Source organism: Hemitrygon akajei, chromosome 10 (genome assembly GCF_048418815.1).
Source record: "Hemitrygon akajei chromosome 10, sHemAka1.3, whole genome shotgun sequence".
Taxonomy (NCBI): domain Eukaryota; kingdom Metazoa; phylum Chordata; class Chondrichthyes; order Myliobatiformes; family Dasyatidae; genus Hemitrygon; species Hemitrygon akajei.
In genome coordinates this window covers 161957944-161970377 of record NC_133133.1, presented here as the reverse complement: position 1 = coordinate 161970377, position 12434 = coordinate 161957944, and the positions used below count along the sequence as shown (strand labels likewise).

The 12434-nt window shown below is 38.8% G+C and overlaps 1 protein-coding gene across 1 annotated transcript in view; it reads left to right on the top strand.

Moving 5' to 3' along the window:
* The window catches only part of nup107 (nucleoporin 107), a 57947-nt gene that overhangs the window by 17484 nt on the left and 28029 nt on the right, over positions 1-12434 (top strand). Inside the window, exons 4-9 of the mRNA XM_073059550.1 lie at positions 2984-3087; positions 4209-4359; positions 4830-4933; positions 6712-6839; positions 10297-10345; positions 12283-12354. Coding sequence (XP_072915651.1) covers positions 2984-3087; positions 4209-4359; positions 4830-4933; positions 6712-6839; positions 10297-10345; positions 12283-12354 — 608 coding nt within the window. The remainder of the gene's footprint in view (positions 1-2983; positions 3088-4208; positions 4360-4829; positions 4934-6711; positions 6840-10296; positions 10346-12282; positions 12355-12434) is intronic.

Genomic DNA, 12434 nt, shown 5'->3' with positions numbered 1-12434 from the left:
TTGCTTTAAAGCCTGTCTCCCCCACTCGATACTTCGAGAGGCACGTAACTGAAACTCCTTGAGGCTATCTACCTTTGTCTCTGGCTCTGGCTAATTGTCAGCCGGTTCGAGTGTGCTAATGATTGGGTCGCCACATCTCCTTAATTATTCCAATGATCTCCAACTCTACACACTTGATAAACTTGAGCTTGTCCATATCTCTGCTTTAGTAGTCACTCCTGCTTATATCTCAACTTGCACCAACACCTGTTTGCACTTTCCATATATAGCTGATGATTAAAGCAAATTTTAACAAATTCCAATTTTTAAATTGTTATCTTTGTTTTGGATTTTATGCATGTTCCCTCCAACTCTTCAGTCCTTTGAAATGTTTGTCAACTCCAATCTTGGTTTATTTTGCTTTCCTGATTTAATCACTGTACTTTTGATTACAGTGAAATAAGCAGTTTGGGTCCAAGCTTAACCCCATGAATATGAAGATTTGAGAAAATTGTTTTGAAGTAGAATTAGTTTTGGATTGTTTTTGTGAATAGCTGGTACAGAAATGATGGCTTGAACAGTTTCTAACATTTACCAGTTTCTAACAGAATGAAAACCTGGCAAACTAGAGAGGGTAAATTAGTTTCTCTTTCATGTCTTTGGGTGTCAAGCTGAAAAGGAGCAGTAAAACTCTGAAAATCAGGCATCTGGCTCAGACATTGGTCCAGAATGTGGACTGAGGGTCCAGAGTGCAACAAGGCCAGTGTCTGGACGGCGAGCCAGGTGTGCAGTCAAAGCAGAGGTTGTGGTGTAGAACTCGAGGGCCAGGAACGTTGATAGTTTTGTGACCAGAGCGAGGGGCCGGTGTGCTTATATAATTCCCATTCCCTTTGAATTCATCAGGTTCACTGGAAAACTTACTACATCACTGTGTTATGTAAAGACAAAAGGAAGTAAGGGTGTGAGTAATTGTAAGAGTAACAATGTTTAATAATCTGGAAAATCTGCCTGTCTGGCACCAACAAAGTCTGAAGGGTTCAATGCTTCTACATTTGGCCCTCCTTATCCGCGGATTCAACCAACCGCAGATCAGGAAAACCTGGAAGTTCTTTCTCCAGCACTCGTTGTTTGAGTATGTACAGACTATTTTTTCTTGTCATTATTCCCTAAACAATAAAGTATAACAACTATTTACATAGCATTTACATTGTATTAGGTATTATAAGCAATCTAGAAATGACTTAAAAGTACAGGCAGTCCCCGGGTTATGAATGAGTTCCGTTCCTGAGTCCATCTTTAAGTCGGATTTAGAGTCGGAACAGGTACATCCAGTATTATTTAGCGTCAGTTAGTAAAACGTTTGTCTTAGTACATAGTATATATTTTACCTTTCTATGCATATAAAACACTTAAGAAACATGTATTTCAATAATTAAACCACTGCGTTGCTTAGTAATAATTGTAGCTTTCATCGGGGCAGGGCCTTTCACATGCTCAGTTAAAATTGGAGCATTAGCCTGTGGCCTAACACTTTTCCAATGACCGATGGCGTTTCACCTCTTTCCGATTGCTTTATTACTTCCACCTTATTTTCAATCGTGATCGTGATTATTTTCGTGAACAGAAACACTGCACATTCAGTGCTTCGCCGCTGGGTCCTAATGCCCACCGCACTGAGACATGTTAAATAAAGTCTGGGGTGCTGCTGTGTCCTTAAGACCTCCGCACTGAGACAGGTTAAAAAGGGACTTGAGCATCGGTGATTTTTGGTATCTGTGGGGGGGGGGGGGGGGGGGTCTCGGAACCAATACTCCGCGGATAAGGAGGGCCGACTGTATTTAATATCAGAGAATGTGTATGATGTACAACTTGAAATTCTCACTTTCCACAGTCATCCTCGAAACAGAAGAAAAACACTCCAATAAAATAAGAACCGTAAAGCCACCCTTCCCACGCACAAGCAGCATCAACCCTCTCTCTCCCCTTTCCCCTATTTAATCTAGCATAAAGCATCAGTATTCCCACCACTCATCATGCAAGCAACATCAAAGCCCCCAAAGAGAGACCATGGTCTACAGTACATCAAGAACTAACTTCATTCCAACATTTCTACATCCCACAGGTTCTTTCCCTCAGTAACAAGGGAGAGACAAATACCACTCTTTCCACTGTGAGAGGGGAGACAACAGTCGCTATTTCAGTGTTACAGTTAGTCTGATATGTTGCTTTTTATTTCAAATTCCCCAATTCAAGAATTGGCAGCAAACTCTCCCTCACCATTGGGAGAGAGAAAGAGCAATCGAGCGCTAAGTGCAGAGCCCTTCGACAGCTGCTCTCAATGATCTGGCTCCCACTACGCTTCAGTTCGTGACACCAGCGCGAATTTGTGTCCACAGGGCCATGCAAGGCTGCACCCCCGAAGGCGCTCAACCTCAGGCCAGTCTTGGAAGTGGTTGGTCGGTGACCCTGCAAGAATGGGAACACAGCGCTGTGCAGAACTGCATTTCAAATGCCACTGTAGATCAAAGATCCTGACAGGACTCCAGCCACCCTCTAAAGGAATATAGAGACATTAGGGTTTCAAGTGGTCAAACTTTTACCATACTTTGTCTAAAAGGAAAAGCCTTCAACTTGGGTCAGAGACACCGAAAGAATAGACTAAAATTTTTTGTATCATCAAGCTACGTTAGAATTACCGTCTTTCCCCATTATTTTCAAAATTCGGGAATAAGCTGAATCTGTTGAAATGTCACGTCTGGCTCTTGGTGTTAAGTTTCCTTTCTGTTATGTCCTATGTTTTGATAGAGAATGTTCTCACTAAAATTGAGCTGTACAGCATTGATTTTTTTGCCTTTTATTCACTGTGGCACATTCTACAAAAGTGTCAGTTTCTGTGATTGGTTAGAGTAACCAAGTTTAATGGAAATTATGTAAATTCTAGAGTATTATAAAAATAATCTTCAAAAATCAGTATATATTAATTATATCTGGCATTGCATTACAGACACTCCACAGACTAGAATTTGCCCTGTAAAGAAAAGTGAAATATCTAATATCTTATCATCACTTCGACTTCCCATAATGGTAACAACTCCAGAAGCATCAATGGTAAGAACCAACCATTACCTCTAATATTTAAGTACAGTGGATTCCGGTTAATTGGGTTATCAGTTGATCAGGGCCGCTGTTTATTTGGGACAACTCTTAAAGAACACAGACTAGTCAGAGGCTTTTTCCCAGGGCTGAAATGGCTAACAGGAGAGGGCATAGTTTTAAGGTGCTTGGAAGTAGGTACAGAGGAGATGTCAAGGATAAGTTTTTTACACAGAGAGTGGTGAGTGTGTGGAATGGGCTGCGGTGGCGGTGGTGGAGGCAGAAACAATAGGGTCTTTTAAGAGACCCCTGGATGGATACATGTAGCTTAGAAAAATAGAGGGTTTTGGGTAACCCTGGGTAGTTCTAAGGTAAGGACATATTCGGCACAGCTCTGTGGCCAAAGGGCCTGTATTGCGCTGTAGGTTTTCGATGTTTCTCATCGGGAAAATAGCCAGGATTGTTTTGTTATGTTTCCCCTCTCACTGTGAAATAGGTACACCTCTTTTTCCCTTATAGATAGACTGAAGGGGCTGTTTCTGAGCTGTAGTGGTCTATGGCTCAAATGGTGATAATTGTCAATCGAGTTGAAGAAGATTTAGATCATTGTAAACTTAAAACTGAACAGTAATACATAGGAAATAAAAAATTTGAATCACATGGGGAGAGCAAAATGAAGGTTGGAAAATTCAGATGAAATTGAGTGGGATAAAATCAAGTGAGGGAAAATCGACATTTCTTTAAACCCCAGCACTGCACACATATAAGAGAATGAGATTTCACATTTAAAATTACTTATTGAAAGGCTTTTATCTGGTGAATGAAACTACTTGCTCTTCAATACATGAGCCCTATTTTCAGCTGTTTAGTCATAAAAACAGCTAAATCATGCTTTTGAAAGTATTTAAGTAATGTGTTTAAAGGCAAACCCTTCTACAATCTATACCCCTCTCCCTAAGCAGCCCAATACATCTTGTTTATCATTAGTGACTTTGTAACATTTCGTTATTGATTTTTGTTCTTTTATTATCTGTTATCTCTCATTTGGTGCCAGCAGTTTAATGTTCTTGATAATTCAATGAGAATAATTGCTTTAAAACATTGCTTTCTGCTTAATTAAATTTTTTTGTTTATAGTACCAAATTTCATCTGAGTTAGATGAGATTGAAACAGATCAATTCAGTAAGACAAGGTTTGATTTCAAGACTATTGGTTCACCAGGAAACTTTACCGAAGACCTAACTCTTAGTGCAGCCATGCTGAATGAGGATGATCCAGGAGTAACTGGTGAGAATTGGGTTTGTCTGTTATAGAAGCACTGATTGATCCGATATTCTGTTAATAAAATGGTCGGAATGTTCACTTTTTTATTGAAGTTACTTTTAGTAGTCTTTACATGGAATTGTGGAGCTTTGACCTCTCTAGTTGGTGAAATTAGAAGATAAATAATTCTCTGCAATAAAAGAAGAATTATTTTTGAGTGAATCTGATGAACTTAAGTAGAAAAAAGATCCAGCTTCTATTTTCTTATTTTGTTGTGCTTCCTTTTATTGACCATGTAAAACGCACTATTATGTTACTAAAGTAATGAATGCAGTATATTTGCAAAATTTAAGTCGGCAATTAGCCTTTGTAACAGCATGCGTTTTTGAAATTTAAAAAATGCATTCAACATCTAAAGATATTTTAGTGACAGCAATCCAAAATATTTAGCTATAATGGAGTAACACTCCAAGATTGTAATTTTCTGTTGACAGCATCAGTCCACTTGTTCCCAGAGTTCTTGCATTCTTTCTTGAGTCTTTCATCTAGACCTATCTTTGATCTGATTGAATCTTATGAAGCCATTTGTAATGAACAGGTAAGAACTTAAACTCCAGATTCTGTAGCTTGTTTTGTATAGAGTAATGCAGTTCTATATTGTAAATGATGTTCATTTTGGTTTTATGCCTGAGGATCGTTCACTTCTGTCTAATCCAGGCATCATCTTACTAATTATCCTACCCTCTCTAAAGCTTCCACATTCTTACCAGCCCAGCTATGCATCCTATCTTGTAGCCTGCTATATGACAACTTTCTACACTAACCAGAATACTACTTTGTTTCTAACTGCTAATCACAGAGTCAGAGATATTCCCTTTACCCTTGCACATCCTTGCTCCACTGAACTCTGTTACCAAAAATTAATTTGTTTTTCTTTCGAATTCTGGTGAAGGTGTTGGGACTTGAAGCATTAACTAAATCTATCCCTTTCCATTGATGCTTCTTGACCTGCTAAGTATTCCAGCATTTGCAGTTCTTAATTCAGATTTCTTAACATCTGGATTTTTAAAATTAAATTTTATTCTATGGTCTTGGATATTGGCAGTTTTGGAAATGTAAAGCTTGCTTGTTTTCTTTTGGCAGCATACAGAAACATTGAAAATTTGGCAATTTTAACAAAATGGAAAAAGAGAAATTGTTCTGAAAAATTGCTTCCTTACCAATTTAGACCATAATATATAGGAGCAGAATTAGGCCATTTGAGCCATTGTGTCTGCTCCACTAGTTCATCATGGCTGATTCAGTGTTCCTCGTAGCCCCAATCTCCTGGCTTCTCCCCATATCCGTTCATACCCTGACCAATAAAGAATCCATCAATCTCTGCCTTGAACATAAAGACTGCCACCACAGATGACTGTGGCAAAGAATTCCACAGATTCACCACTCTAGCTAAAGAAATTCCTCCTCCTCTCCATTCTAAAAAGACACCCCTCTATTCTGAGGTGGTGTCCTCCAGTTTTAGACTCTCCCATCATAGGAAACATCCTCTCCACAACCACTCTATTAAGGCCTTTCACCATTCGATAGATTTCAATTAAGTCACCCCTCATTCTTCTGAGTTCTAATACAGACCCAGAGCCATCAAATGCTCTTCGTATGGCAAACCATTCAATCCTGGAATCACTTTTGTGAATCTGCTTTGAACCCTCTCCAGTTTTGGCAACCCTTTCTAAGATGAGGGGCCCATACTTGCTCACAATACTCCAAGTGAGGCCTCACCAGTGCTTTATATAGTCTCAACATGGCATCCTTGCGTTTATCTTCTAGTCCTCTTGAAATGCATGCTAACATTGCATTTACCTTCCTCACCACAGACTCAACCTACACATTAACCTTTAGGGAATCGTGCACAAGGACTCCCAATTACCTTTGCCCCTCAGTTCTTTTCATTTAGAAAATAGTTAACCCTTTCATTTCTTCTACCAAACTGCATGAATTATAAAAGGCAAGCACGAGGAAATCTGCAGATGCTGGAAGTTCAAACAACACACACAAAATGCTGGTGGAACACAGCAGGCCAGGCAGCATCTATAGGGAGAAGCACTGTCGACGTTTCAGGCCAAGACCCTTCGTCAGGACTAATGAAGTCCCTTAGCCCTGACAAAGGGTCTCGGCCTGAGACGTCAACAGTGCTTCTCCCTATAGATGCTGCCTGGCCTGCTGTGTTCCACCAGCATTTTGTGTGTGTTGTTTGAATTATAAAAGGATATGATTTATTCTTTGATTGGGTAGATTAAAACAATAGATGGGTTAACTTTTCTTGTAAGTATTTGTTTAAACACTAAGTAGGCAGTTCTAAATGCTCAATTGTTTTAGGTTAAAATGCTTCAGAAGATTGTGAATCGTGCAACCCCTGGACAGCAGAAATTTTCAAAAACAGCCAGTGTTCTTTGGTTCCTTCAGCAAGAGATGATCACTTGGCGTTTAATTGGCTCTCTTTACAGGTAATGCATGTAATTTTATTGTGGGAGCAAGATCATTTGTGAGACTTATTCAATGATAACATCAGATTTCTCGTGCTACCATACAAGCTTTTGTCAACATTTTACACTCTCTAATTGATGCTATTTTGCCATATTTATTATATCTTGCATTACTAATAATTCATATGCCATGATGCAATGGCTTTAAATGTCTTTGTATCTGCATCACCTCGTATAGGTTACTTGCAACTATCTTTAGCCTCTTGTAAATAGTTTTGTTCAGTGAAACTAAAATGCTGATCACTGTATTTTTATTATCCAAAATTTTTTACTGTTCGTTAGCACTATTTTTCAGTAGAATTAATTGTTTTGCCTGCTCCTTTTGCTATAGTTTATCTTTTGTTTGTAGTTTATTACAGTTCAACTTTTGATAAGGTACCCCATGCAAGGCTTATTGAGAAAGTAAGGAAGCATGGGATCCAAGGGGACATTGCTTTGTGGATCCAGAACTGGCTTGCACACAGAAGGCAAAGAGTGGTTGTAGACGGGTCATATTCTGCATGGAGGTCGGTGACCAGTGGTGTGCCTCAGGGATCTGTTCTGGGACCCTTACTGTTTGTGATTTTTATAAATGACCTGGATAAGGAAGTGGAGGGATGGGTTAGTAAGTTTGCTGATGACACTAAGGTTGGAGTGTTGTGGTTAGTGTGGAGGGCTGTCAGAAGTTACAGCGGGACATTGATAGGATGCATAACTGGGCTGAGAAGTTGCAGATGGAGTTCAACCCAAATAAGTGTGAAGTGGTTCATTTTGATGGGTCAAATATGGCAGAATATAGTATTAATGGTAAGACTCTTGGCAGTGTAGAGGATCAGAGGGATCTTGGGGTCTGAGTCTATAGGACGCTCAGCAGCTGTGTAGGTTGACTGTGGTTAAGAAGGCGTACGGTGTACTGGTGTTCATCAATCGTGTAATTGAATTTAGGAGCCAAGAGGTAATGTTGCAGCTATATAGGATCCTGGTCAGACCCCACTTGGAGTACTGTGCTCAGTTCTGGTCGCCTCACTACAGGAAGGATGTGGAAACCATAGAAAGGGTGCAGAGGAGATTTCCAAGAATGTTGCCTGGATTGGGGAGCATGCCTTATGAGAGTAGGTTGCGTGAACTCGGCCTTTTATCCTTGGAACGACGGAGGATGAGAGGTGTATAAGATGATGAGAAGCATTGATCGTGTGGATAGTCAGAGGCTTTTTCCCAGGGCTGAAATGGTTGCCACAAGAGGACACAGGTTTAAGGTGCTGGGGAATAGGTACAGAGGAGATATCAGGGGTAATATTTTACTCAGAGAGTGGTGAGTGCGTGGAATGGGCTGCCAGCAATGGTGGTGGAGGCGGATACAATAGGGTCTTTTAAGAGACTTTTGGGTAGGTACATGGTGCTTAGAAAAGTAGAGGGCTATAGGTAAGCCCAGTAATTTCTACGGTAGGGACATGTTCGGCACCACTTTGTGGGTCGAAGGGCCTGTATTGTGCTGTAGCTTTTCTATTTTTCTATGTTTCTAACTTACAATATTTAAAACATTTGTTAATGAATCCGCATTAATTGTGATTGACTTCAGTGATGTAACTCTTGTTATAAAGTATTTTTGCAAAAGTAAACTTATTTTACTGAAGCAGATATTCAAAGGTTGATGAGATACTGCATATTGTGTTTCCACTGTTGCATACCAGTTCTTCCTAATTTTGCTAACCGAACTTTTGCACATACTTGGACATTTCCATAGCATGCAAATGCTTGAAATTTGGGTGTAATGACTAGGGTCTTGTCTGTTCTTGCCTCTGAGCAAGACAGCAGTCAATAGTGTGCTATTCCATTTAAAGTATCAGAAATATATTAATTTATTGCAATATTTAAATAGACTACAGTTTTTTTGAACTCGTACTTGAATGTCTGTGTGACTATTGCCAATGATTCATTCTCTGTCTTTCCAACAATGAATTCCTATTCAAGTTCAAGATAAATTGTAATTCAGCCCTACATGAATACCCACAAATACAGTCAAATGAAGCAGCATTGTTCTGGGGCCAAGATGCAAAACACAGTAAACACAGCATAAGGCACATATAGAATATATATGACAGCAGTATAATACAGTCACACAAAAAATATATATAGTTGGAGTTCCTGCATCCAGGAATGTTACAGGAATCTTCAGTCGAGCACAATACAGTTTCTCTTCTGCTGAGCAAACATTGGACGCTGCACCTCATTGCCTCCAGCACACCAGTGGAGCACTGAACTCCGATGCCTCCCAGAGGGCAGCTGCAGGCAAGTGACACTGCGGATTAAAGCCTAGTCCTCGTTAATACCGAGGTCACACAGCTCCACCGCCATCCACCCCACCATTCGCCAATAAACAAATGAACTGGACTTGCAACTCTCCACACCACCAGTGTTCAGCAGGGTCTTACAATGACAATAAAAGCGATAAAGACAAACATTTACTGTTAGACTGCACACCGCCTTTGTCTTTGGCAGCATCATGATCCGCACCGTCCAGCTTCTTTAGGTTCTCTGCCAACAAGCAACTTACAACGTCCTGCAATCATAAAATAAATGTTTGAAAAAGTCAGTAACACCTTTGGTTGACCCAGTAGAGGCTGCTGTGTCAGAGTTTGCAGCCATCTTACCAGAAGGAAGATGTAGCAAGAACACTGGATAATAAAATTGTATACATCAGACCGTTTACATGACTAAAATAGCATTTTTCAAATTATGCAATAGTGCTGAAATTCATAGATATACATTAGGAAGTTTATTTGATATTCAAGCATGCTTAAATATAAGACTTACTCAACTTCCAATTACAATTACTGGTAAATGTTATAATATAATTTTGTTACCTTATGAATCTCCTTGGGGTATGTTATTAAATTAAGTGTGCAGCATTAATACAGTCCATTGCATTACTGTCATTAGAAAAAGAGCTTAGCATTTTTCCAACCAAGTCTTCTCAATTTTCACTGACTCTAGAAATATATTTTATTGCAGTTGGAAATAATTTACATTTATATAGGGTCAGGATATTTCAATCTGCATCAGTCTAACAAATACTTTAAATATACTCAAATCATTCACTACAATGAATATAAAACACTACTTAATTGTTGCTATTTGCTGCTACCAGTCCCATGTTAACAGCTAAATTGAGTTTTATCTTTATTTAATTTTTCTGTTCTCATAAGGAGTGAGTGTACAAAAGAGATAAAAATCCTATTTAAAACAAAAGTGAGAATAAGCAGACTCAAAGAATAAGCAGACTCAAAACACCTACTTTTAGCATTAATGTTTGTAAGTCTTGTTAAGTGAATCAATATTGCCTAGAAATATTTTTGGTCTATATTTAATGATGGTATAAGAAATCATAAAATAGCTTTATTTTATTCAATCTGTGTTTACTTTCTTTGTTTTGATGCAGGGATAGAGTTGAATCTGGTGGGGAAGAGGGATTGATGTTTGATGTATCTGTAAGTACTTTACTGTTTACTAATCTAGAAATTTTGAAGTTAAAACTATCAAAGTTACAAATTAGATATAGGATTAAGCTATTTGACCCTTCAGATCTGCTCTGTCATTTAATAAGGTTTTGGCTGACTTAATTGCATCTCAACTCTGTTTTGTCAACCCATAAACCTTTAAGCTTTGTCAAACATTTTATCAACTATTGCCTTAAAAATATTCATGGTTTCTGGTTCCACCATTCTTTGAGGAAGAGAGTTTCAAATACTCATATATGCCTTATACTATGTTAGACTTTGTTTATAAACACTGACTGACCTCCAAGCACTGATGACTTGTAATACTTGGTTCTCCTAAATGATTGACAAGGTATCTTTGAGAACATCTTTTAGTAATTTTCTATTTTTTTAAGGCAATAGGGTCTACTTGCCCACCTGGTCCAAACTAAGGGCATAAATGAGATATCTCAATTTTGTTTTCCTGTGTCATTCACCTGGGACGATGAGTATGCTATTGTAATGTTGAATCAGGTTTGCAAATCTGGCAAGTGAGACAGGAAATGCACTGACTTCAAATTGGTATATCAGTCATTTATTTACAAACAGTAAAACTTCGACCAAACATTCATGTTCCCCAAGTTACAGACACGACAAAGCTGAATACTCAACGAACATACTTTTAGTTAAAAGTGCGCGCAGAGCATACCTGCATTTTATATACCCAGGATATTTGAACCTGGACACTAGGCAGTTATCCGATGTGAAAAGCAACTGCATCTTCTAAACTAACCAATCACAACAGAAGTGACTTTTGACAATCAGAATAAGGCACACCTCAACAATTCAGTTGTATATAAATACATTTAATCTTAGAGTTGGATTTATCCTCCTTAAAACAATCCTTCTCTGTCTCCTTCCCATAGAGACAAGCAGGATCCTTAACAGCATTGATCTTAATTACCTTAAATCAGCAATGCAAGTAGGCAGGGTGGTAAAGAAGACATGCTGCAAACTGCCTTCATCGGTTAGGACATCGAGTGAGAAAGTCAAATGTCATGTTACAGCTGCATAAATCTTCAGTTATGCCCCATTTGGAGTTTTGTGTGCAGTTCTGGGGTACTGCATAACAGGAAAGATGTGGAAGCTTTGGTGAGGATACAGAAAGGGTTCACTAAGATTATCAACTCAAAAAAATCAGCAAATGCTGGAAATCCAAGCAACGCACACAAAATGTTGGAGGAACTCTGCAGGCCAGACAGTATCTATGGAAAAGAGTAAATAGTCGATGTTTTGACCCTTTCTGATAAAGGGTCTTGGCCTGAAATATCGACTATTTACTCTTTTCCATAGATGGTGCCTGACGTGCTGAATTCTGCTGGCATTTTGTTTGTGTTCACTAGGATTATGCCTGGATTGGAGAATATTAGCTATAAGGAGAAGTTAGATAAACTTGGGCTGTTTTCTCTGAAGTGTCAAAAGTCCAAAAGCTGAGTTCATAAAATTATGAGAGGCACTGATAGGATAGGTGGTAGGATCATTTTTCCTAAGAAGAAATGTCATATATTAGAGGGCATAGTGAGAGGTGAAAGTTTAAAGATGTGTAGGGTACGTTTGTTTACACAGAGTGGTATGTGCCTTGAACATGATGGCAGGGATGGTGATGGAAGCAGATATGATAGTGGGGTTAAAGAACCATTTGGACAGGGATGTGAACATGAAGGATGTGAATTATATGCAGTTGACTAGGTTTAGTTACATTTAGCATCATGGAGTGAAGCCTGTTCTTGTGCTACAGTGTACTGTGTTCTACAAGATCAAAGCTTATCACTACATTACTTGACATCTCTCTACACCTGCCTTCCTCCCTTCACCTCATAGATGGGCAGCACGTATTAAGCATTTATAATTATAATAAAATGTGTTACATATGAACAATTGCTTTCCAGACACCAAATGTAACAGAGAAGACCATTGTAGAAATGCTTTTCCAGCGAGATTCACTGATCCGTCAAAGCCAGGTACTATACTATTACAGAAAAACTTGAAAAAAATGTATGGTACATACAAATTTGTAATGCTTAGCTGATAATTTTTCAGT